General features: G+C 39.0%; 1 protein-coding gene across 1 annotated transcript in view; it reads right to left on the reverse strand.

Annotated features, from left to right (window-relative positions):
* Positions 1–27,584, reverse strand: part of LOC126443737 (uncharacterized) — a 448,679-nt gene that overhangs the window by 1,475 nt on the left and 419,620 nt on the right. The window contains exons 12-13 of the mRNA XM_050090959.1: positions 25,523–25,705; positions 13,308–14,410 (exon numbers count right to left, since the gene is read on the reverse strand). Of these exons, the coding sequence (XP_049946916.1) occupies positions 13,308–14,410; positions 25,523–25,705 (1,286 nt within the window). The remainder of the gene's footprint in view (positions 1–13,307; positions 14,411–25,522; positions 25,706–27,584) is intronic.

The following is a 27,584-nucleotide window of genomic DNA, read 5'->3' on the forward strand; positions in this document are numbered from 1 at the left end:
ATGGCAAAGAGGGTATGGGTGCAGGATAAGTGAAATTATGGTACTGAGACAGGATTCACCTGAAAGCTAGCTTAATTTTCACTCTCATTAACGTGCCTTCGATGACTCAGGGCATCTACTATTTTCTGAGTTGTTACCTTCACTCCTTAACAATTTTTTTCTGGTTTTCATAACCATAAATCTTAAATATTTGGTACATAGAATTCTAGCGGCACGTAACACAGCCTCGAACTGAAATCGAGCCACAGCTGTAGCCTTCCAGCCAGTCAATGCCCCTGCTTATACAGTAACCTCAGCAGAAGCCACAACTTCTGTGACATCCGCTTCCACGAGCAGTCGGCCAAGTCTGGGGGCAGCAACTATCTGCCGCATGACAACAGCCAGATCTCAATCGTCGGCCTCTGTTCCAGATCTTTCCAACCGACACAAAAACGCTGTTCATTCCACAAGGTCAGCCCAGGGCAGTTTTGGCAACAGATTGGCAACCTATATCATCAGCACCTCCAACCATCTCCAGCAGGAGCAGCTTGTCCACACTTTCCTGTTGTTGAGACAGCTTACACTACACTTGTTCGTCCTCTGTTAGAATATTGCTGCGCGGTGTGGGATCCTTACCAGGTGGGATTGACGGAGGACATCGAAAGGGTGCAAAAAAGGGCAGCTCGTTTTGTGTTATCACGTAATAGGGGAGAGAGTTGGCAGATATGATACGCGAGTTGGGATGGAAGTCATTAAAGCAAAGACGTTTCTCGTCGCGGCACGATCTATTTACAGAATTTCAGTCACCAACTTTCTCTTCCGAATGCGAAAATATTTTGTTGAGCCCAACCTACATATGTAGGAATGATCATGAAAATAAAATAAGAGAAATCAGAGCTCGAACAGAAAGGTTTAGGTGTTCGTTTTTCCTGCGTGCTGTTCAGCAGTGGAATGGTAGAGAGATAGTACGATTGTGGTTCGATGAACCCTCTGCCAAGCACTTAAATGTGAATTGCAGAGTAATCATGTAGATGCAGATGTAGATTTGTGTCAGAAGAACTGTTGGAGGCTGTCCAACAAAGGGTAGAAATGAAGAGAATGCGGCAGCAGCAATCAGCACTAAAACTGAAGTAATTGATGACTAATTTATTTATTTATTTATTCTTTTTCTTTGGGGGATGGGGGGGGGGGGGGGGTGCAGTGCCCTGTCAGGATGTATTATTTCCTTTCATTATCTTTTCTGTTTGGGGTTATTGTACACTTGCAGTAAGCAGAAAGTCGGTCAGTGAAAAATTGACAACACAGAAGGCATTTCAGCATTTCACAGATGACATAGCTAAGGCTCCAGCTGATAATGATGCTTTACATAAGGAAATAGATTGTTTAATGAAAGAAGGGAACAGTAGCTTTCTAGTGTGTATCCACCCATCATTGATAACGGTACTACTTCACTGGTTACCTCATTTTCGAGTAAATCTGAGGAAGATGTTTTTGTCTTTTTTGATAATTTGTATCCAGTCGTGATGTTATGGAACTGGAGTAGTGAGCAGTTGTTAAGTGTGGCTTGTTTAAAATTGGTAGAGGTGCTAGATCATACGTGACGTGCAATGAGAAGTTGCAGCATGGTCTTTCCTTACTTTGTGGAAGCGTTAGGAGATCGCTATAGAAGAAAGAATACTGTGAGGAGGAATGCTTAATGATATAGTTAAAATACAAGGGGAATCAGTAGAAAGATTTGTAGACCACACCAGGAAAATCTTCCCCATGAACCACAGACTTTGACATTGGTGAGGAGGCTTGCATGCCTCAGCTACACAGATAGCTGTACTGTAGCTGCAATCACCATGGAGGGGTATCTGTTGAGAGGCCAGCCAAACATGTGGTTCCTGAAGAAGGGGAAGCAGCTGTTTAAGTAGTTTCTGGGGCAACGGTCTGGATGATCGATTGAACTGGCCTTGCAGCATCACCCAAAACAGCACTGTTGTGCTGGTACTGCAAATGGGTGAAAGCAAGGGGGGCAGTTTTACTTTATGGTCAAATTATGATGCTGTCCTCTTGGGTAAAATAAGCATGGAATGTCAGATCCCTTAATTGGGCAGATATGTTACAAAATTTCAAAAGGGAACTGGACAGGCTAAAGTTAGATATAGTGGGAATTAGTGAAGTTGCAGTGGCAGGAGCAAGAAGACTTTCGGTCAGGTGAATACAGTGTTATAAATACTAAATCAAATATGGTTACTGTAGGAGTAGATTTAATAACGAATATAAATAATAGGAACACAGATGAGTTACTATGAACAGCATAGTGAATGCATTATTGTAGCCAAGTCCACACCTACTACAGTAGTACAAGTTTATATGCCAACTAGCTCCGCAGATGAAGAGATTGAAGAAATGTATGGTGCAATAAAGGAAATTATTCAGATAGTTAAGGGAGACAAAAATTTAATAGTCATGGGGGACTGGAATCCAATAGTAGGAGAAGGAAGAGAACGAAAAGTAGTAAGCAAATATGGACTGGGGATAAGGAATGAAAGAGGAAGCTGCCTGATAGAATCTTGCACAGAGCATAACTTAATCATAGCTAACATCTGGTTTAAGAATCACAAAGAAGGTTGTATATGTGGAAGAGGCCTGGAGACATTGGAAGGTTTCAGATAGATTATATAATGCTACGACAGAGATTTTGGAACCAGGTTTTAAATTGTAAGACATTTCCAAGAGTAGATGTGGCCAAAGACCAACTGCGGTTTGTGTGACCAACGCAGTAAGTAAGTAAGTACGTAAAATGTGGACTCTGGCCACAATTTATTGGTTATGAACTGTAGATTAAAACTGAAGAAACTGCAAAAACGTAGGAATTTAAGGAGATGGGACCTGGGTAAACAGAAACAGAAGTTGTACAGAATTTCAGAGGGAGCATTAGGGAATGATTGACAAGAATAGGGGAAAGGAATACAGTAGAAGACGAATGGGTAGCTTTGAGAGGTGAAATAGTGAAGGCAGCCACGGATCTAGTACATAAAAAGATGAGGGCTAACAGAAATCCTTTGGTAACACAAGAGTTATTGAATTTAGCTGATGACAGGAGAGAACATAAAAATGCAGTAAATGAAGCAGGCAAAAAGCAATACTAACATCTCAAAAATGAGATTAACAGGAAGTGTAAAATGGCTAAGCAGGAATGGCTAGAGGACAAATGTAAGGATGTAGAAGCATACATCACTAGGGGTAAGACAGATGCTACCTACAGGAAAATTAAAGAGACCTTTGGGGAAAAGAGAACCACCCATTTGAATGTCAATAGCTCAGATGGAATACCAGTCCTATGCAAAGAAGGGAAAGCATAAAGGCGGAAAGATATATAGAGGTGTCTATACAAGGGCAACGTACTTGAGGCCAATATTATGGAAATGGAAGAAGACATAGATGAAGATGAAATGGGAGATATGATACTGCGTGAAGACTCTGACAGAGGACTGAAAGATCTAAGTCAAAACAAGGGAGTAGACAACATTCCATTAGAACTACTGATAGCCTTCGGAGAGCTAACCATGACAAAGCTCTTCCATCTGGTGGTCAAGATGTATGAGACAGGCAAAATACCCTTAGATTACAAGAAGAATATAATAATTCCAATCCCAAAGAAAGCAGGTACTGACAGGTGTGACAATTACCAAAGTATCAGTTTAATAAGTCATGGATGCAAAATACTAACATGAATTATTTACAGATGAATGGTAAAACAGGTATAAGCCAACTTTGGGGAAGATCAGTTCAATAGAAATGTAGGAACACGCAATGCAGTACTGACCCTGCAACTTATCTGAGAAGACAGGTTAAGGAAAGGTAAACCAACATTTAAAGCATTTGTAGGCTTAGAGAAAGCTTTTGACAATGTTGATTGAATACTCTCTTTCAAATTCTGAATGTGGTAGGCATAAAATATAGGGAGCGAAAGGCTATTTACAATTTGTACAGAAAGCAGATGGCATTTATAAGGGTCAAGGGGCATGCAAGGGAAGCAGTGGTTGAGAAGTGAGTGAGACAGGGTTGTGGTCTATCCCCAATGTTATTCAATCTGTATATTGAGCAAGCAGTAAAGGAAACAAAAGAAAAATTTGGACTAGGAATTAAAATCCAGGGAGAAGAAATACAAACTTTGAGGTTTGCCAATGACATTGTAATTCTGTCAGAGACAGTAAAGGACTTGGAAGAGCAGTTGAACGGAATGGACAGTGTCTTGAAAGGAGGATATAAGATGAACTCAACAAAAGCAAAATGAGGATAATGGAATGTGATCGAATTAAAACAGGTGATGCTGAGGGAATTAGATTAGGAAATGAGACACTTAATGTAGCAGATAAGTTTTGCTCTTTGGGCAGCAAAATAACTGATGATGGTTGAAGTAGAGAAGATATAAAATGCAGACTGGCAATGGCAAGGAAAATGTTTCTGAAGAAGCAAAATTTGTTAACATTGAGTATACATTAATTAAGTGTCAGGAAGTCTCTTCAGAACATATTTCTAAGGAGTGTAGTCATGTATGGAAGTGAAACATGGATGATAAACAGTTTAGACAAGAAGAGAATAGAAGCTTTTAAAATGTTGTGCTGCAGAAGAATGCCAAAGATTACATGTGTAGATCACACAACTAATGAGGAGGTACTGAACAGAATTGGGGTGAAGGGGAATCTGAGGCACAACTCAACTAGAAGAAGGGATCGGTTGGCAGGACACGCATCAAGGGATCACACGTCAAGGGATCACCAATTTAGTATTGGACGGAATCATGGATGTAAATACTGTAGGGGGAGACCAAGAGATGAATACAATAAGCAGATTCAGAAGGATGTAGGCTGCAGTAGTTACTTGGAGATGAAGAGACTTGCACAAGATGGAGTAGCACGGAGAACTGCATCAATCCAGTCTTTGGCCTGAAGACCACAACAACAACACTAGAAAAATCAATATTGATACAGATGAACAGAGGGATGATCTTGCCAATAAAGCCATACTGTAGCAAGCAGGACAATGGGCATCTGATACATTCTTTTCAGGAGATACAGGCTGATGTGTCAGGTGAAGTGCACATGAAATTCCCAAAATCCTTGAACGAAACACAGTTCAGTCAGAAGCTGACTCAGCAACTAGGTTGGAGGAGAAATGAGTAATTTTTAATGCAGTGGTTATCTTATGGAATTTGGTTCTTTGGGCCATGTTCAGCTGTTTTGTAGAAATACATTGTGTCAAAGGTGTAAACAGGTAGGGCACTCCATTCAAAAGTGTCTGCAGGCATGTGTAAGGTGGAATTGGGGCAACACTTGACCAGACGGAGGGTGGAGTGACCACTGCACAACACTCCCAGTAAGTGTGTTCATGGGACAGTCCTGTGCAAACTGAGTGCCACACATTTATCTATGTGGCTTTGTAAAAGGAAGTTTGTGTAAGTTTTTGTTGGATACAGGATCACAGGTACCCTTGGCTCGCCAAGAGTGTATTTGGTTCCGTAACACTGAACCCACCTTGTTGTACACCAAGTAGTGTGGGTGGTTTGGCATTGTTGGGCTTCAAAGTGGGCAGGAGATACTTCCGGGTGTGTGTGGAAGTTCTCCCTAGTGTGGGTATAAACTATAACAAAATTCCTGAGTTACACTTACTGGATAAAAATCACGCCAAAGTTGACCTATAACCAGGCACAGAGGAGCTGGATAGGACATCATTCTGTCTTGTTTTTATTGCTGAAAAAACAAAAATGTCATAAGGAAAACCTGAACATTGGGTAACCATACATGGTCTCTTAGACTGACTCATGGGATATAATACTGAAAAGCACAGGAAGGCTGCTCGGGATGAATGCATGAGCCCATGTGCCAAATAATACTGTTTTTAGTACAGCCATTGCTCTGGATCTGGAACAATATTTCATAAAATTGTAGCTTATCATTTGTGCAGGAAATTGGTGGAAGCTGAGTAGTTCTATTTTGGTTGGTGAGGGGTGAGGCTATCAAAAGGTGCACTGAGAGATAACATAGAACTGTATAGGAAGGTGAGCCGAGTATGGATTTTTGTGTAGAATACAATGAAGCCAAGACAGTCTGTTGATTTAACTGTGCTGAGAAAAGTTGTTGCATCTGGAAGGACACGATAAAGTGAACACAGGGAGATTATTGCAGTAATACACAGAATTATTTAAGCTGCCTGGACCATTGCTGGTGACACCACTAAAGCAACACAGAATTCCCACTAGGAACAAGCCACCTGTGTGTAAGAAGCCATATCAAGCCCTAAACAATCTGCAACCAGTGACAGAGTTATAGAAGAAAGTCCCTGGTTGGCACCTGTTGTTATCATTCCAGAAAATCTTCTGATGGTAAGAAGGCTTATAGATTCCTCTGTGACTATAGACAACAATTGGTGCCTACCTTATGCCCAAAATTACAGGGATCTGAAACAATCTGGGCCAATGCCATTATTTCACCACCATGGATTTATGAAGCAGGTACCACCAATCAGAGATATCAATGGAGGACCTGCCAAAAACATTGTTTCTGCTTCCATTTGCTCACTAGTGGTATCACTGGATCCATCAGGTCTGAAAAATGCGCTGACAACTTCCCAATGCTTGTTAGGCAGGATGCTACAGGTCGAAAACTAAAACAGCAGATATCTACAAAGATGATGTCATTGTGTTCTCCAAGTGCCAAGCCACTTCATACTGCAGAAAGCTCATTACTTAAGCTATATTTATCAGCCATGGCTCACATCTGGTGCAAACCATAATAAAGGATTTCCAAACATGTAGCACAGCACAGGAATTAAAGTCTCATATCGGTATCACTAATTTTACGGAAAATTTATTCCAAGTTTTGGAGAGGTAGAAAGATTCCTTATGAGATTTTGTTAAAGAAGGGAGCTAAGTTTCATTGGACTCCAGACTGCAAAGCACCATTTGAGCAATTTCAAGATTTTGTACTGTCTTGTTACTCAAGTGAGAATGTTCTAAGGCTGTGTTTTGAGTTAAGACATAGAAGGGAAAAACACCCACAGCTTATGCTCCTAGACAGCTCAATCAGGCAGAGAAGAACTATTCAAGTACCAAAAAAGAAATGCTCAAGATAATTTTTGGCCTTGCCTATTTCTGCTGTTATCTGTAAGATCACAATATGTCATGCACCACTTGAATGGCTTCTGGCAGTGAAAGATTCAACCAGTTGTTTGACCTGCTGCTATGCTTTATGGCAATTTCCAGGTTGTACATCATCCAGGGGAAGGTCACAGAAACACGGACAGAGTTAGTCACGAGATATGCATGACAGAATGTATTGGGAGTAGGCATGAAAAAATGCTGCATACCTTAGGCTGCTGACTGTTTGTCAGCAGTTCACAAGGCAAGCACAATGATCAGAATGGACATTCTTGGTCCTTTTGCACAAACACCAGCAGGGAATTGATATGTATTAAGGATAATTGATAATCTTTCATAGGGAATTGATATGTATTAAGGATAATTGATAATCTTTCATGTTTCTTGCCCATGACTGCTATACTGAAACAAAGGCAGAAATGATGGCACAGATATGGTTAACCAGCGGATACTGAAATTTGGAACACCAGAGACTCTAGTAACTGACTAAGGCACTAACTTTATGTCCGATTTATTGAAGTAATTACACTGGCTACTACACATAAAAAGCTTAAGAACTGGTGCGCTACACCCACAAGTGAATGGCAGAAGTGAAAGAGAATCGCAGGAAAAATGTTTGAAATTTTGCTAAAACATTAGAAAGTATCTGGTGTCAGTTTAAAAAGATAAATACAAAGGCTCTAGAATGGCAGGAAGGCACCCACAACAAAAGAAGTGAAACTGTTTAAGAACCATGTTGTGCAGTGGGTTTTGCAATCCAAATCTCCTGTGCCGAAAGGAAAAACTAAGAAATTCATTTTGCGATACCAAAGATGAGATGATATCTCCAGTTAAAGTCAAGCTGCAACTTCTGAACCCAAGCACAGCCGTCTATGTAGGAAGAATTCGTACATTTCACGTTGAACCAGAAGCACTGCCTCAATTATCAGCAGCTCCTTCTGAAGATTGATTCTGAGATTGGGTGGAGAAAATAAGAGAAAGGAAGGTAAAACCAAGAAAGTGAAGCAGGGTGTACCCCCAACTGTGCCAACACATCCATGCAGTATTTTACAGACTGTAAGGTGCCCCTTACTTTTTATGCATTTTTTTAAAGAACATTTTTACAATTTTTATTATTAGACTGCAAAGTCACATGAAAAAAGTTCTTATTCATAAACCAAACTCATCTTCAAAATCTCTGAAAACTGTCAGCTGAACTTTCTTCTTCTTATTATTATTCTTCTTCCTCTTCATCATCATCATTGTCCTCTTCATATATTATGTTCTTCACTGCCATAGAGAGCCTCACTTATGCCACAATTCTTCAAAGATTTAACAATAATGTCTTCTCTCACTCTAGGCCATGACTGTTTCATCCACTAACACACTTGTTTGATGGTAGGTCATTTTAAAGCTCCCTTTGGCATGAATTCATATTTTGTTTCATCCCCAACCATTCATTCCATTGCTCTCTCATATTTTATTTATAAAGAGGTTGCAATTGTGAAGTAAGTCCTCCTGAAACAACAGCAAGCTTTGTGTTTCCCTCTATTAAGTTCTCCTCCACAGAATTTTTCAAATGACTACTAAACTGATCTAGGAGAAAAAGAGAACGCTTCTTCAATACAGCATCTTTCCTTTTCTCCCACACTCTGTTAATCCACTATTTCACACCTGTCTCATCCATCCAACTCTTGTCATGTACATGAACAATAACACCTAGTTATATTTCAGAAGGTTTTGGCATTGTTTTTCACTTGAAAATGATCATTGGATTAAGTTTAGTACCAACAGCACGACATGAAAGGACAACACTATAGTGTATTTTTTCGTGTCTTCTTTATTTTTAAAGTAACAGTTTCACCACATTTCGTGGCAACAGTTCTGTTACTCAGCACATCATATGTCAGAGGAGCTCTGTCCACTTTGGTTTTCTTTTGATGTTGCATAATGACACAATGGAAAGATAATATTGTCTCTTCATACTCTTATTGGCATTTTATGAGATATTTTAGTTCTGGGTTGCATGATAAGTCCTTGATGCTTCATAAACCTATAGCTCCAACCAACTCCACCCTTAAAGACCGTTAAGTTCCACTGGAACGCCATCTTATGACTGTGTATTTCCATCATTTTTGTATTAACTCCAATGCCATTTTGACAGTATCCCTGGCTTCATTTCAATACATACTCTTCTATTTTGGCCATTTCCATTCAGTCCTCTACTTGCACATTTAGTCTTCCTAATTTTTTTTCAGTTCTTCTTTCCTAGCTCGCCAATCGTGAACAGTTTTTCTGTTGGTGAAGGGCTGAAATGTTGCTCAGCTGCACTGTTTCCATGTTCGTCTGCATATGCTAATAACGAAACTAGCTACTGACAAAGATATTGTTCTGTTACCAATAACAACACAAATCAGTTTTCAGTTCAAGTTCACTGGCCTTAGAGTGCACCATAAGCTAGACAGTGTTCAGAGTTTTTGATGGTAGGGTGGGAGGGAGACAGTGTTAGCAAGCTTGTGAATCCCAGGAACTCATATTCGCCACATTGGTGAACTGCTGCTGACAGTTGAATCCGATGTTGCCAGATAGAGATAGGTCTCCCTTGGTATTTAATATATGGCCATTTTTGTGACTGGCAGGAATTTTAAATTGAACACTGGACATTTTTATATTAATTTCAAGTATAAGATGCACCTGAATTTTGGAGGCAATGTTTCGAAGAAGAAAGTGAGTCTTATAGTCCTTATAATATTGTATGCTTTGAGATCATGAGGTGGTCTTTCAAACTAATTTTTTACGTTCTCTAATTAATTATTAGTGACATTTTTTAGTATATATTAAGGTTATATCCATGTTTGTGTCGCTTTTCTAGGAGAGCCTCACAGGAACCTTTTAGTGCATGTAATAGGCTAAGAGGATTTTCAAGAAATTTTATTGGCAATATTTCACCTTAGCATGTGGAATTCAGTTTAGAAGGATAGCATCGGTGTCACCTGGTGCCACACGTTTACTGTTTTGCGATGTGTGTGGCTTGTGTAGAAGTAGTTGTGCTGATTGCAACACGATGTAGGTTGGCAGTTGGCAGTAAATGATACTGACTGTGTGAACATGTGATGCATGTAAGGTTACCAATTCGTTATAGTGTATGTTTGCTAGGTCAGTTTATACTCATTTAAGATGATGGGGGTTTGACTAAGTACTACTCTCCACTGTTACTGAAGTGCCAGAAGTGGCAAGTCACTGGCCACCCCACAAAATGGACACACAAAGTCCTAGAGTCATGCGACTAAACTCTGTTTGATTCTCAAGTAGCCTGCAACCGACTGTCCTGGGGAACCAACACAAGTGAAACTGAATTCTTTCAAAAGATAAGGTCACACTGGGTAACCTCAGTACCAAAATCGCTAGTTGTCAATTGTACCTGCTGTGAACAGGAATACAACTGGAGGGACAAGGATTGCTGATAAGTGCTACACAATGGGGCATCTCAGAACCTATTTTTCAGTTACCTACCATCAATGGAACCATCATCCTAAATACCAATTACTCATTAATCTACCTGCCAGACCTACCCTTCAAAATCCTATTTAAATGGTATGATAGATCTGATCCTTTTCACTTCACTGGATCAGACGATATCCACAAAAAATGGCCATAGAAACTTTGACTTAAGCTGTATGCATAATCCTGATAATAGTAAGTATTAAGTATTGCCAGTTCAGATGTAGAGTTGCTTAAAACCTACCCTTACCTCTGTTTAAACTCCAGGTCCACACCCTAGCCTTGCTGGCAGCTATAACTCAACACAAAGTGATGGAAAAGGACAAGGGACCTAGAAACTCCATATCTGAATATACAAGAGTAAGATAGTGTACATAAAGTGACAAAGAGAAGGGAAGGACATGCTGATGCAAGAAGTTACACTAGAAGTATTTACTCCGAATTCATGCAGTAGAATGTAAAGTATCTATGTAGCAGCCTCATACTTAAACAGTAATCCAGTAGTCCAGGTTAATTTAGTGGAGTGTGGGGGGGGGGGGGGGGGGGTGAACTGTAGCAGCACAGAACTCAAATGTCATCAAAGACAGCCCAGAACTGTAATCAGTCATAGCCTGAAAGCTGGTCAGTGACCCTGCCTACACAGCAACCTCCTCAGCATAAGCCGCCACTTCCAAGCAGTCCACTTCCGTGAGCTACTGGCCAAATATGGGATAATGACCAGCTGCTGAGTGACAACAGTCAGATCCCAACCTTTGACCTTTGCTATAGACATTTCCAAATGACACAAAAACACAGTCTCTTCCACGAAGTCAGCTCTAGGCAGCGGTATTCAAAACCCCTGGTCCAGTCCGTCTGTCATCGGTACAGTTGGGCCATACTATGATGCACAGCCTGTGCCAGTCATCACCATATGACATAGCCATGACTGCCATCTAGGCTATGAACCAATGACTGCCATCTTACTGTCTGAGCCCAGGCAGCCAACACTCTGCCACCACCTCACAGTCTGGGTCAGGCAGTAAGTACTGCATCATGGCGGATTGCCGTTGCTGATCACTGCTCCCCAGTCTGCAGTTCTGTGCTCATCACTTGGATAGTTCTGCTGGGCATGCCTGCCATTGTCGTAGCTACCAGCTGTGTCACTGCTGCCCCTCTGTCCGGTCTCACCCAGCAGACATGTTCACGTCTGAAGGACATTGTTTACTGCACACTGCAGGTATAATGATCTATGTTAGTTAAGTGTTTTGGCAACAGACTGGCTGCCTACATTGTCTGCATCTCCAAAACCACCTCCAGCACAGAGCCACTTGCCCATACCCTCCCGTCTTACCCTGTTACATTGTAATGGGAATTCTGTCATGTGTGTTTTAAAGTTGAAGTATCTTGAATTTGTTTGGAATCCCCATGCTACATAACCTATAGCTACACAGACACTGCAACAATACTCTAGATGTACTAAAATTTTAACAGTCATTCTTGTGCACAGCCATGGATTTCTGCATCAAGACACACTGCCTTGCGTAGCAGATAAAATTCACTAAACATGAAATGTTATTTAAAGGCTATTTGGTCAAAAAGTGCCAGATAATATTTTCAAATGGAATTATACAAGCAAAAAATCAAGTAAATTAATGTGGAGGACCATATATCAATAGAGGGGCACCTACAGAGGCAATATACCACAGAACTGATCTGGTTTCAACGCATTAAGTTTCAGATAAATTTCTCAAGTAATATATAAGACCTTCTGCAGTAAGCCATCAGTTGATACTCATATGGAAGAAGTTAGAATACTGAGCTAAATCCAACTGTATTTACAGATACTCAATGGCTGAGAGAACAACAGAGATCCCTGCAATGTTATATGGTACAACACAAGCACTAACATACACGTCAGTAGATCATTACAATAAATAGTAAAACCTGTAGTTGGATGTGCCAATAGGTAGCCACATGGTCACAATAGACCTGGTAGCACTCCACAGTGCATATTCCTCTGACAAGTGCAAAATGACTGCCAGAAAAAAGGTGCTTCTTCCAGCCCATGAATATGATAGCTCCTACACAAATGCAACTCATTTGTACTACAGCAAGATAATGCCTGGAACACTGCTGCTTTCAAGTAGCCTTACAGAGAAATACAGATATCTGTGGAGAAACAGCCATACATGCTGCAAATCACAGATACTTATTTTGAGTTTCTGGGGCTATTCTACTCAAAAATACAATTTGAGGCATATTATAGATACTATATTGGCACAGACCTCAGCACCTTATTAATGTTTTATTGCACTAATAGTGCTCATAATGCACTCCTAGTAGAGATAAGTGCTGCACAAAGCATTACTCCGTACTGATGGACAGTATAGCTCCCCAAAATGGACAGGAATGTGTCCGATGGGCGTGTCAAACACACTCACATGAAACTTGCCATTAGTGAACACAAAATCAGAATATTCACAAAATAGCTGCATTTACAAATTTAATTCACAGTACCTATGGTTTGCTGGCTCATAAAGGATAGTCTTTGCAATGCACAGCTGCCTTCATACACATCAAAAATTTGATGCAGCTTCAGCTTGAATTCTCTTTTCATGCTGAAGAATTTTCTGTTGTGCATTAAAATTAAATATTACTTGAGAATATTCTCTTTACATTAAATAATAGTGACTAGGTAAAATCTAAATTCACATAACTCTACCTTTCATCATTAGGTGACTGCTGTGGTAGTTGGGTTGCACCATAGCAAGCAGAACCAGCTGCTGCAAGCCTCTTGGTATGTGTAGCACATCTACTTTGCTCACAACAGCTGACAGTGCACAATTCTTGATTTTGCTGTCCACAATTTACATAGCTGGCACCTTTATCACTCATTGCATGCTGTATTGAGTCTAGTGAAGGTCTTCTTGTGGCACATGACTGAGGGTGGCTGGCTCCCAGCATACGTGGTGATGACTGCGATGGTGTTGATTTGGTAGTACAGTCTACAATGGTAGATGGTGACAAATCCATCGCTGTCACTTGATGGGTCTGCATATTGGATAAAGCACTTGTCTTATTGTCAGGATCTTGACACAATCTTTTTTCTGGAGTACCACACAGACTTTCACTTTTACATTTTTCATCCACAGATTCTGAGCGAAGGGCTGTTTTTGTTGCAGAGATGTTGACCTGAAGGTTGTCTGGAATATTATCTTGTATATAGTCTGAAGATTGTGGTACTTCACTTGTAGCTTTGGATGAGGAGATGCTGTTTGGCTTCTCCATAACAGGACGATGCAATTCAGTTCCTCTGGGGATTCTGTCACTCCACTTAACTACTTGGCATTTATCATTATCCTCTGGCGTGCTTTTGTCCTGTGACAGATCTATAACATTACAATCACAGTTTAAATTTTCAGTGTCTCTCACAGAAGGAAGTGAAGCTTCCTGTGAAATTCGGTTAGAAGATGATGCAGTAAGTTCTGAGCGGAGTTGCACGTTTGTACTGCTAGGTGCTGGTTGCACACTGTTCACTGGTAAATTCACTGGTGAATTATTCATGGAGTCATCGAAAAAACTTGATGGTGGTGGTACAACCATTCGATGGGAGGACTGCCCAACAGTGTGGACTGTTTTGTACAGCAGTGGTTGTGTTGGTGATGCTGGGATTCTTGTGTGCTCAGGAAACATAATAACTGGCTGACTGTAAGGAAGTTGTTGTGCTGTTGTTGTTCCATGCCTTGCGTGCACAGTATCTTGTGGCAATGCAAATCGAGCAGCCCACTCCCTCTCAGGCAGCTTGTACTGGTATCTGTATAAGTCCTGGAAGGTTCAGTCAGTATTAGAGACATTGTGTAGTTAGCACATGTTTCTTGGCTCATCATACATAAGAAAAGACAATGTAAAACAGTGAAGCCACAACAAAAAGCTATAAGAGAACTATGAACAAAAACACTGTGCAAATTATAAAGCCCACAAACAAAGCAAAATTGCTTTACAGTGAAGAGGTGCAAGTTTCTGGCATTACTTTTTTAGCAAGTCACATTGAAATGAAGCTCCTTATTTACATTTAAGGAAGGTAGTTGGGAATAGTGTTAGTGCAGCAATAAATTCAAAATACATAGAACAGACTAATACACTGAGCACAAAATACTTTCAAAAGCAGTGGCAAAAACATTAATGAGGCCAGAAATCAGGTAAAACCTGTAGAGGACTTCACCTTGAATTTTGACACTCGATATCACAGGTTTTCTGCTTTCCAGAGGACTACATATGCTTGCTCAGTAAAGGCTGTAACTAAGTTCTATGAACTCTTTGCCCCATTCCATCTCCTTCCATTTTTCATAATATGCAGGGATGTAGTCAGTTATAAGGCAGAAGTGACAAACAAAGAGAGATCACACGAAATGTGCAAGCCCTTATATGTGTAGCAGCAAATAACACAAACATGTAGCACATCAGAAAGAGCACAAGCATACATCAACAACAGTTAACCAAAGATATTTGGCATTCTAACAAGGTTAATGATACAAACTTTTTAGGAGGTGTGACTAATGTAAAACAAAAAATGGTCTACTTACTTTTAAGAAAGGTTTGGTGTCTAGAAGGAATTCATAATGTCTCCTGTGTATGTCTGCATATGCCCAATCCTTCCTACCTTCATCACTGTGATAAATGTTTAATACTCCACACCCTCCCCACCAATATGTGCAATACCCAATTTTCCATACTTCTGCATTTTATTTTCCCCTTTTCTTTTTATTTGATTATTTCATTATTATTTCCACTTTTCATTTTTTCTTCCTCCTATAATCCATCTTGCACCTTCTATAGCCTCTGAACTGAAGCTGCCACACTGTTTACTAATGTGTTATCTTTACCCCTTTATGTTATCCAATGCTTTTCCTTCATCTTTACCTCCCTTCACCACATAAGAAATGGGTCCCTCTGATCTTAAAATATGATAACCCCCTGCCACCTCCCTCACCTTCCACGATGACAAATGAACCTACTATCTGAAAGTTAGTAGTGCTGCATCCTATTTTAGGTGTTTCTATTGGTAATAACAGAGCTGTGTTTCCTAAAGAGAAGTACTTGCCAGCCATTCTGTCTGTCAGAATAATACTTTCCTCAGCTGTATTTGACCAACATGAATGGAGCATTTTGTTTTACTGTATACAAACCAGAAGAGCGAAATACCTAATGATCACACATTGAGAGCATCAGGGCAGTCAGCTAGCCTTCGAAAAAGAACAGGAAGAGGATGAAAGAAACAAAAATATGTGCATGCAACATTCACTTCAACACTAAAGTAGCAGTTTTTTGTGAGTGGTGCATCACTTGTCTATTATGTAGAATATTATATTTCCCACTGTAAAGCACTGCTACGAAATTCCATGGTCAATATAACTAACAATGTTCAAATGTACAATAGCTGCTGGATACACACCATTACTCTATGGCACATTTTGGGACAAGTTTTCATCAGTGGGGAAATGAAAGTAGATCTACATGAAGTAATTCACATCATATATCAAAGGTGCTCAATGAGAATTGTTGTAAAGTGTCATGGAAGCAACAGCTGCAGACTAAACGCAGTCTTTTCCCTTTATTGTCGAATGTGAGAGTACCTTATTCCAGAGTACAGCTACTTGAATTTTCCATAAAAAAAATTGGAAAACAGTTTGAATGTGTCATGAATGCAGCCAAAGATGATAAGCAGCTGTCGGTAAAGAAAAATGGCCAGGTTGCAAGTGTAACTGAGTTAATTCTTCCTTCTGTCTGTTCTCAGAAATAACAAGGAATTTTGTTTAACATACCTCCAGGCCGGAACTAATATAAACTGCAACTAGTAAAAACCACTACAAAACGTGGGATGAGTTTTAGTGGGTTCTGGTAAACCATCCAAACCAAACTCCATATAATCCATATTCCAAAGAAATGAAAGAAAAACGTATTGCATTACAATTGTGCAATCAGAAGCTGCAATGAAAAAGACAATTAAAGAACTTTGTCTGTACTAAGTACAACTGATTCCACAGATGAGTCTACTGTAAGAATACAGAACAAGACTGGACTTACATTTCCAAGGCAGAGTTCAGATTACACAAACAGTTATTCATGCAAATAATTTCCCCCTGATATCATTTCAGGCATAAAGACAACTCTACAAGCACTTACCTCGTATCAATATCTGACAATTTCTACTGTTCTGTTTTTACAATTAACTTCACAAACTGTTCATCAAACAAATCTCAAACTTGCATAATCAATCATAAAACCTGAAAGCTTCCCAGAATCCCATTACATAACAAGCCTATAAATTTACTGGCTGACTAAAAAAGTTAAGCACCTGGAATGAATTGTTGTAGAAGCAATTTTGTACATGCACAGAACATCAATGGGTATCTAAATGACTATAATTACAATGATCTGTGGTAGGTAAAATGCTCACAGGAGTTAATTAGTGCTGTCACGACAAGGCCATATTATCAGCCCTCACAAAGTACTGCATGGTGGTCCTGGGGGTGGACTGTTTACAATTAGTTACATTACTGCCGGCAGCTGGCTTGTTGGTCTAGAGGCATGATTCCTGCTTTGGGTGCAAGAGGTCCCGGGTTCAAATCCCGGATGGTCCAGTAATTACCCTCAACACGCAAAATGTGTAGCAGTGCCAGAGAAGTAAATACGACATACTTTCTTGGGATGAAAACAACTATTAGTTCCAACTATTAATTCCAAAAGCTAGGTAGTGTGTCACTTTTATACCACATATTTTGCCACCTGAAGGGTTGCCAGAAATTTTGTCTCAATGTATATAATGGGTATGTTTAGCATCAGATGGTTAGCAAGCACTTTGAATAGCCATGGGGAATACCATGCACTTGTGTCATTTGGCAAGAGTTTGTAATGGGCATTACTGTGGGTCTACACAGGGCTTTCAAATCAAACTGTGATATCTAGGCATTTGAACAGGTCAGTAGTCCAATGTGGATTGAATGGGAACCAGAGGGTAAACTGCACATCACCAACATTTGGATCAACCAAGTCTGATCACACTGAGGGACATCACCATCTGTGAGCCAAGACTACTGTAGCCCTCCTTACATCTGCATCTTCCATCCAAACAGAAGTAATGGACTTGTCATTCAGTGTCACCCTTCATCATTGGTCGGAGATTACAGAAGCTGTCCACTGAATTGCCCTCCCACATGTTGGCCATTAGCAGTGCCACACTGATGACTGTTTTCTAAGTGGTGCCAATCATGAGGAACACGAACTGTTGATGACTAGCACTGCATTAGATGACAAATATAGGTTCTGCATTACCTCGGATGACCTCTGTCACTAAGGGAGAGAATAAATGAGAGAAAATACATTCTGACATTGGTGTTACTGCTACTGTGAATGGTGTAAGGAGCCACTAGAAGTATCTTCAGGTCATTTCTGGTAGTGATTCAGGGAACTATGATGATACAGTGGTACATCACAGACATATTGCCTCCTCATAGGTCAACTCTCATTAGATAGTATCCTGGTACTGTCTAGTGACAGCACAACACTCATCCAATAAGGTACATGACATATGAACTTCCTACATGATGTTAAGTGGCTACTTTGGCCATGTTCCGCAATCTATCCCCAATATAACATATGTGGGGCCAGTTTCATTGTCAACAGCATCCCAGTACCAAAGTTCATTTTACTGAGGGCCAGTTACAACAGTTGTAAGTCAACTTATCCCTGGAGATGATTCAACAGCCACATGACATCCTCCTCAACCAACTGTAGCCAGACTCGAGATGGAGCAGTGTCTAACTGATATAAAACCCCACAGCCTTTCTACGCACAAAGTTTCATTTTGCTTCCTTCTCTCCTTCGATGTGCTCCGTATTTTTCATAAGTGAATGTAAAAATGGTGGGCGACATGACATTTTTGTTGTCATGTTAACATTCAGCACAGAAGCATACGAATAAGCCACAATTTTTTTTCACCACTGGCTTGTGTCATTAGTGGATACCCATTTCTTCATGTAACAACCAGGCGTATCAAGGCACTCAGCAATAAAAGGAAATAATGGAGCTGACATATCAACCACGGAAGTCTGTAAAGGTGACAGAGCTGAAAAATGTATCACTCCCCTATACGCTGAAACCTTTTCCTTAAGTCAGAATGGAAGGCGAGAGAAGTCTTATTCCATTGTCTCTATATAGGTTATTGCTTTCTGCTCCAGTGGGAGGATCTGCCCATTGTGGTGTCAGTTATGTAAACAGTTTGTTACATGACATTTTAAAATTTAATGATAGTCCATACTTCAACCTACACTTTGAGGCTGGAGGTTTTAGTGTCTTGTACAGTGGCTGTCTCATACAGTTTTAGAGCTGATGCCTAAATTGATAGTAGAGAGAGAGAGAGAGAGAGAGAGAGAGAGAGAGAGAGAGAGAGAGAGAGAGAGGGGGGGGGGGTGATTCAGAGAGAGAGAGAGGGGGGGGGGGGGGGCGTGATTCAGAGAGAGGGAGAGATTTAGAGAGAGAGAGAGACAGTGATCTTCGTTTCAAGGAAGCTGGTATTTTTCATTATGTTGAAACTTTTACAGGTTTCTTTTAAAAAACCTTGTCTCATAAAAAATGTTATATGGGCATTAAAGATCCAAGTGTTGTGCCTTCAAACAAATATATCAGCAGCATCATCACTATACCCTAACAGCAACACTGCAAAATTTGATACCACACAAAACCAAATGGGGGGAGAAATACATAAGATACAGAAACATGCAAGTAAATGCAGCAGGATTAACCCTAACAAGAAGCAACATTAAAGTCATTTCCCAAGGAGCTACTCAAAAATCTTATATGTCTTACTTGAATCCCAAGATGAAGATAAAGATATTATGTAAATTTTCTATCCTTCCATCTCTGTGGCTGGTAGTCGCAAGCCATTGTTTCTCCTCTGGAGCTGCTTGGTGTGAGTTGCTGTAATATTAAAGGTTAAACTTTTTGCAGTGGTTTGTTTATGTACCTATTTAGTCACTGTCTTAGATGTATCAGGACTTGCAAATATATATACTTAATTACGACCGTATCATCAGCAAAAAATTTTTTGGGAAATTTTCCTTTGCCTCGGACCAAGTCACTGAAGCACCTATACCCACAAGATGCATAAAATATTTTATCCTAACTTCAAAGACAATCTGTTATTCATTACTTGATTATCTCCACATTCATACACAGGTAGGGTTGTGTAGAACAGATAACAGAATGTTTCCACTTATATAATTTTATACTGATGATCAAGAAGTGAGAGCTATAACAATATAATCATAGACTAATTTTTGAATAATGGAATTTCGAATCTTTCAGCTACTCTGTATCAAAATAATTTCATATCACTTTCATAGAAATCTGTATGAACACAATAAGGACCTGTGGTACCACTAATCATTTCTGTAAAGCAAAAGGTAGCCGAAGGGAGAAGAACAGAAGTTCTCTGGGGATAGGGAGAGGCAAGCAGTTATTTTTCTTTTACAAGAAATCACTTTTTAAGACTCATGTCTTAAAAAAATAGTGTGTTTAAGTTTTTGCATTGTGTTTCTGGACTGAATCAACAGGCAAGACTAGGCAATGCCAAGAAAGCAACAGAAGTGGAATAATTTAACACACACAGAATATGATGTGCAAAATATAAGGCATTCAGTGTGTAGCATGCAGTTCAAGTAAAGTCAAAAAACAAAAAAGTTTGTAAGTCACTTATTTATATTGCCACTATTGGTATTATTGGTATGAGCCACTGAAATGCCACACATACAGTGAACTTTAAAACTAAAATTTTAACACTAGTTAGAAGTTTTGTTGAAGCTCTCAAGAGACAGAATTGCTCTTTGTGACAAATGAAAAATTCTGTGGTTCGGTAACTTATAAGGGACACAAAACTAGTGAGTGTGTTCTGCATCTACTTAATACTGTGTGTGTATCACTAAATAATCACTCAGATGTATCTAATACAGTACTGTGTGTTACAATGCACAACAGTTGGTCACTATAATAATAAACATCAAGGAACCACAAGAAAACAAGATTAAGTTATAACAAACATGGGTCAAGCAATAGTAAACATTACAGTACCATATGAAAACATAAGTCAGTACACAGTCTCATTTATGAATGCAATTTAAATATATATTAAATGCAAAAACAGTTTCAAAAGTAAATGAATGTAACCAAAATTTGAGAAAGATGCTTTTCTTCAAGAGAGGTAACTATTTCTGTAGCTACAGTGGAAACCACTAATTAATGAAACAAGTGACCTGTCAAAATGATAAAAAAAAAAAAATTAAAATGTAATCCCCCCAAAAAATTAAATTGTCAATAGATGGTGTCATGATAAGACACAGCAGATTCAGAGCCAAAACTGAATGGATTAAGTTTCCATTGCTCCTCTCACAAAGATCAGGCACATATCATTATCCAGCTGCTCTTAACATTAAACAAAACATTACATGAGCCTTAAAACTTCCATTATTTAATATGTGTAAAATCAATTTCTGACTGCAAATTGCAAAAGGGGTATTCAAATGCACAGCTGGCCATTAAAAGTGACACCATGAAGATGGCATGCAACCATAGCAAACTGGCATGAAGCGTTCTAAATGCTAGGATATGCATACAGTTAGCATTTTGGTGTACCCACACAAAGGAGGAACACCAAATGCATTCTGGAAATAGGGGACGATTACGCAGCATGTTTCTCTCCTTGCTATATGGGATCGAACAGCCATGTTACCACAATCAAATCCATTCTCTGATTCAAGGTACGAGGAATAACCACATGGACAGTGCAGCTATATCTGGAGCACCCTAGATTGTAACCACAGCAAAAATTGTTGCAGCTTTCCTCGAGGTGCCAGCAGAGAGATGCATGCTGACAGTGGTGCACCCACTGGCAAACCTGAGCATAGGGATGGCGCTATGTCTTCTTTTCAGGTGAATCCCAGTTCTGCAAAGTCTCACAATGGACATATGCCCATGTGGAGGCTCAAAGGAGACTGAACAAGGTAGGATTCTGCTGACATATGGGACCAACTAACTGGCCTGACGGAATTAAGTGCCACATAATATACAACACTATCACCTTTGATTTGCTTCGCTAGTAATTTGGACAGCCATTGTTTACATTTCTGAGTTAAGGTTGATGCCTGTGATAAATCTGGTCTGCAATATCGTCTTTCAAAGAAATAATGCAAGATCACATGTTTCCTGTGCTGTCCTACTATACCACAACACAGAGGGTGCTCAACTGTTGGCCTGGTCAACTTCTTCATCAGCTCTCTCACTAATTGAAAATGTCTGTTCACAGGTTGCCAACAGATCTGCATGTCACCACTTAAAAGGCCACTATGTTACGTGAACTCTGGTAAAGAGTTAAAGTAGCATGGAATGATGTACCAGTGTATGTCTTCAATGCTCATTTCGATTCAATGATCAGCCAGTTAAGAGCCTCTGCTGTTATTCTACATATGCATAGTAAGTAAAATTCCACTCTATTTTAGTGTACAGTGACAGGCGAAAAATGATCCAAGATAGTGTAGTACGTGTATCAAAAAGCTTTTAGTCCCTCATTATAAATTTACAATGGATTCAACTGTAAGTCAGTAATTCACCCAGAAAAAGGCTTACATTTCAACAGTCCAGACAATCGAATCAAAGCTAAGAAAAGAGACAGAAAGTTATGAATTTATAAATGAAAGGAGGTTTATGTACAAACTGCACAAAAGGTTGAATGACTTAATTGGCTCAATATAATGCAGATAAACAAAATCCTGGCACAACGTTGAGTTATGTGGTTAAACATTATGAACTTTTGACTTAGTTCTTCCCATTACTGTGTTAAGCAACTAACAGCACCATACAGACAAACTTTCTGAAGTTGCTGAACATGATGACAAATAGTGGCCTACTTTTCAAGTTATTTGCCATTTCTCTGAATGAATTTATGCACGCTCAATTTCACTTTAAAAACTGCTGAGCAGCATTGTGTTTCCCAGCTGCAGCAATTTTGTGAATGGATGAAAGTGAAGACACTATACAAATCAGGAGAGTTGTTCACAGAAGGAGGAGTTGCATGACTTACATACAGTACTATGAGTATGTCGAACTGGGTAGGACATGCACTGGACATGATTAATAAAGGACCAATGTGTAACACTTACATTGAAAGACACAGAATTTAATCAATGAGAAGAGTGCAGGTTGATTTCAGATAAGATCTATTGGATCAGATGAAAGAGAACAGTTGACTCATTGAGAACATAACAAAATTGAAGAAATCTAATGTGAAAAACCAGAACACCACCATCCCAATGGTGTGAGCTAACACCAGACTAGGACACTTTACAGCTGATGGCTGCCAGTTTCTCAGAAATGAAAATCAGAGGCCTTTTCTTTCTTATAGCAATGCTATTTATCCTGATAAATAATGTTTTCAGGTTGAATACTTCCCAGAGATATATACACCAATGATGTGTTCTTTGATAAAATATGCATTCCGAATTAAGATTAGCACAAGCACTTTTAACCCTAGTTTTGCACACAACCTAACTGCTCACTTTAATATAAATAACAAGGAAGGGAAAAGCAGCTAGTGGAGTTAAACACCCAAAATAAATAGAACATATTTAGAGTATGTGAGGAATGGCAAGCTGTTTTAGGAAATAATTACGAGTAAGTGTTCTGACCCTACTAAACACATATACTGCATGTAATATAAACATGTGAGATTTACATGATGATAGAGTTCATGGATTGTGCTGCTAAGAATTCTATTCAACACAGAACCACAAACAGTTTACAATGCCAACATATAGTGAACACACAACAACACAGCACAAATAGTATGTTTTCCTGCTTCCCCACTGATATACTACGGTCATGTGAATCTGATGACAAAGTATCAGAACTTTGCAAATAGATGCTTAAATTTTCAAATTCTTTTAATCTGAACTTCATTTATAGCTGCACACTTCCAGCTCTGTTCATTGATACTAGTTCCTTAATTCTTTTTGACAACCCATCTCATTATTCTTGCATTCTGTAATTTGTATTTCTACATCTTCATCTATAAACTTACTCTGCATGCTGCTGTAGGGTGCATGGCAGAGGGCATCCTGTACCATTGTTCCACTGGCAAATGGGAGTGAGGGAGAACAACTGTCTATATGCTTCTGTAAGAGTCCCAATTTCTCCAAACTGTCTTCACGGTCATAATGCAAGATGTATGTTTGTGACAGCAGGATCATTCTTCAGTCTGTCAGAAACACTGGTTAAGTAATCCTTGTATGTTGATCAAACCTACAGAAACAAATTTAGCAGCATGCTTCTGAATAGCTTCAATTTCTTCCTTAAATCTGACAGAGTGGGGATCCAAAACACCCAAGCAATACTCAGGAATGGGTTGCAAATGTGTTCCTGTATGCTATCTCCTTTATAGATGAACTGCACTATCCTCGAATTCTCCCAGTAAACTGGAGTTGAACCATTCACCTTTCCTGCAACTGATCTTAAGTGTTTGTACTATTTCATCTTGCTCTGCAAAGTTAGACATAGATATTTAATGTGCACGACTGTTTCAATAATTACACCAATCATTCTGTGTTTCAACACTGCAAGATTGTTTTCCTACTCTCCTTGACTAACTTACATTTTCCCACATTTAAAACAAACTGCCATTCATCACAACAAACAGAAATTCTCTCCAATTTGTAACTGTATGCTGCTACAGTCACTCAAAGATGATATTTTCCCCATACACTACTGAGTCATCAGCAGCCACAGACTGGTGCTCACCATATTTGACAGAACATTTATCTATACAGACAACAAAAGCATCTTTGTCTCCAATGAACACTCATCAGCAAGGACAATGTACTGCATTCTATTACTTCTTCAAACAACTCACATATCTGAGAACCTATTCTGTATGGTTGGACCTTCATTAAAAGTCTGCAATGTGGTACTGTGTCAAATGCTTTCTGGAAATATTTATGCTCAAGAATTCTGCAGCACACTGAAATTAGGGGTAATGATATGTAATTTTTTGGGTCAGTTCCTTTTGCCCCTCTTATATTCAGGGGTCACCTGTACTTTTTTCCTTGGGCTTTTTGTTGGGCAGGAGATTCAAGATAAACGAAAGCTAAGCCAAGCTTCTCTCATCCAATTTTACTTTTTATCTTTTTCTTTCTCTTTCTTGCTCCTAGCCTCACAAACATTTTCATTAATCACTTCTATTTTCTCTTCATGGAAACTTTCACCAAGTACCTCTTCTGTGTTTAAAAGTAACTTATGTTTTCTTACAATCTCTACAGTTACCAAATCAACACCTTCTTTTAATTGGTCACCATCTGCATACAATCCACTATCAACTGTTTGTGTCTTGAATTTCTACAATAGTTTCCAACCTCATGCTTTTTGATTGGGTTAATAGATGTCTCACCACCATATTTCTATACTTTCCATTCTTCTTTCCTCTGGTCTATGAAAAATACTAGTATACACTGTTTCAGTTACTGCATATCCAATGTTATTTTCATATTTTTCAGCTATACATATACAATGTCTTAACTTTTGGTAAGTACTTTCTTCTGCTGCAGTTAAGCTATCATAATGTAATATAGAAATCAGCTGTACTAGCAGTAAAACAAAATCCTTGACAAGTGATCTGGTCTGACAAAGAGAGGGTCTCAAGGCCCTAATAAGATCATAATAAATAAATAATTCCCACTGTGGAACAAGGTCTCATTTATCATATTTATAGCATGGGAGAATAAATGCATTAACACAGTGAAATATGATAGCAGTTTTGCAATTTGTAAAGTGATCTGTCACTATGTCCACCATTTAGTAACTAAACTATTAAACTATGAATAAACTGTAGATTATTACCTCTGTGTTGAACATATCTGGCTGATAACCTTTCATTACCCTTTCGACAAAAGGGCTGACAATAGGCGGCGTTGGTATTTTCAGACGCCCCCCGTGCCCCATAGGCCGTTGCTCTTGGTCCACTGTGGATGACTGGACAAGTTTCATGGGTCTCTGATGTATAGATGCTGTGTTCAGAGGAGCCTATTGACAAATAAAATACTTATAATGTCCTGCATTTGCTGGACATGATCAACAACTCAAATTTCAAACTGATTATTAGTAGGAACATGTCTGGTAACCCTAAGAGTTATTAAACAATTACTACCTGACATGGAAAGACTCTTTCCATATAATAATCCAGTGCGGAACTGTTCCATCTCCTGCATTCTAGGTCACAGGTTAAGATAATAAAATTTAAACAGAATGGTATCCTTTAAATTTCTCATCTTTAGAATGCTCTTACATTGTTTGTCAATATATTCTCAGATATGTTTAATACCTGTTGCCCTCAAGTATTAAAAAATAAAATGAAAAATAAAGTGACTGCCAGGAAACACAATCTGGTAAGCTGTGCACAAATGGTTCCCACCTGACCTACAGAGAAAAATAGGACTATCCTACTTGTTTATTTATTTATATTCTCTTTGCATCAAGCCATCACAATGGCTTTTGCAAATGTCAGAAATAATAGTATGAACAATTACACATACAAAGTATGTTATATACTGCTGTTGTTACATGTTATACCTATTTTATACATCTGTTACGTGGCAATTAGTATTGTATTGATTCACGTTATAACTAGTTTCTTAGAATTTGCTTAAAGTTCAAATCATTAGACAATTGAAAATCTGGGATGGAATGTAACAATATCATGAAAAGGATAGTTGCTACTCACCACATAGCGGAGATGGTGAGTCACACATAAGCGCAACAAAAAGACTGTCAGAATGTGAGTTTTAAGCCAACAAAGCCTTCATCAGAAATAGACAAAACACACACACACACACACACACAAAAGCACATGCGCACAAATGCAACTCACATACACATGACCACAGTCTCTGGTCTGAGCAGCAATAGACTGTGGTCACATGTGTGTAAGTTGCATTTTCATTTGCTTATGTGTGTGTGTGTGTGTGTGTTTTCTCTGTTTCTGATGAAGGCCTTGTTGGCCGAAAGCTCACTTTTGGACAGTCCTTTTGTTGTGCCTATCAGCAACTCAGCATCTCCGTTATATGGTGAGTAGCAACTATCCTTTTCATAATATTCTTACAAATTAAGACACTGATGTATGGGCTTCGGTCTGTCATTTTAAATGTTGTTCTTTTCCAGAAATAGTTATATTTTGTCCTGGTGTTGTGATCATGTGCATCACTGCACTTGATAACTTCTGTTGGTTGGCTCGTAAAGAAAGTAACTAATTTAAATACAAGTATATATAAAGGATATATTGTCAGGTATTCATGCTGCACAAACACTTTACAACATGAATCTCTATGGCCCACTCCATTTTCCTTTCTAGAACAGCAAGATTCTTTTTAAGTTGACATTAGATGCACAGCCCCTTAGTTCAATCCAATAATTAAGACAGGGATATATTGTTCCATAATACACCACTTTCATTGTTTGGGTAGGAACTACCTTTGTGAATTGGATAAGGAGATGTAAGGAATTACTTACTTTTCCACATACACTATCAATTTTCATCAACATACACAGCCAGAAATTTACAGCTCATAGTTTCTGTTGCTGAGATGTTACATACATTATTTACATTGTTGTGGTGTGAACTAACAGTTTTAAATGACAGTAAGTGAGATTTGGTGACATCATAGACATAAACAAACAATTACAACCACAACAAGAATTACACAAACTTCTGCTACTACTGAGGACCAAATATTTGTTAACACACCCTGTACAGCAAAATGTGTAAATACAAATTTTAATGATCATGAAGCTCAAGTGGTAGCCCTCTCAGACTGTTAACTACCCAGACAAAACCATAAAAAGGACTGTGACTACAAGAAGTTTCAACACACAAAGCACAGAAACATTCAATCACTTGCTATCAAGA

Source organism: Schistocerca serialis, chromosome 1, assembly GCF_023864345.2.
Source record: "Schistocerca serialis cubense isolate TAMUIC-IGC-003099 chromosome 1, iqSchSeri2.2, whole genome shotgun sequence".
NCBI classification, from domain to species: domain Eukaryota; kingdom Metazoa; phylum Arthropoda; class Insecta; order Orthoptera; family Acrididae; genus Schistocerca; species Schistocerca serialis.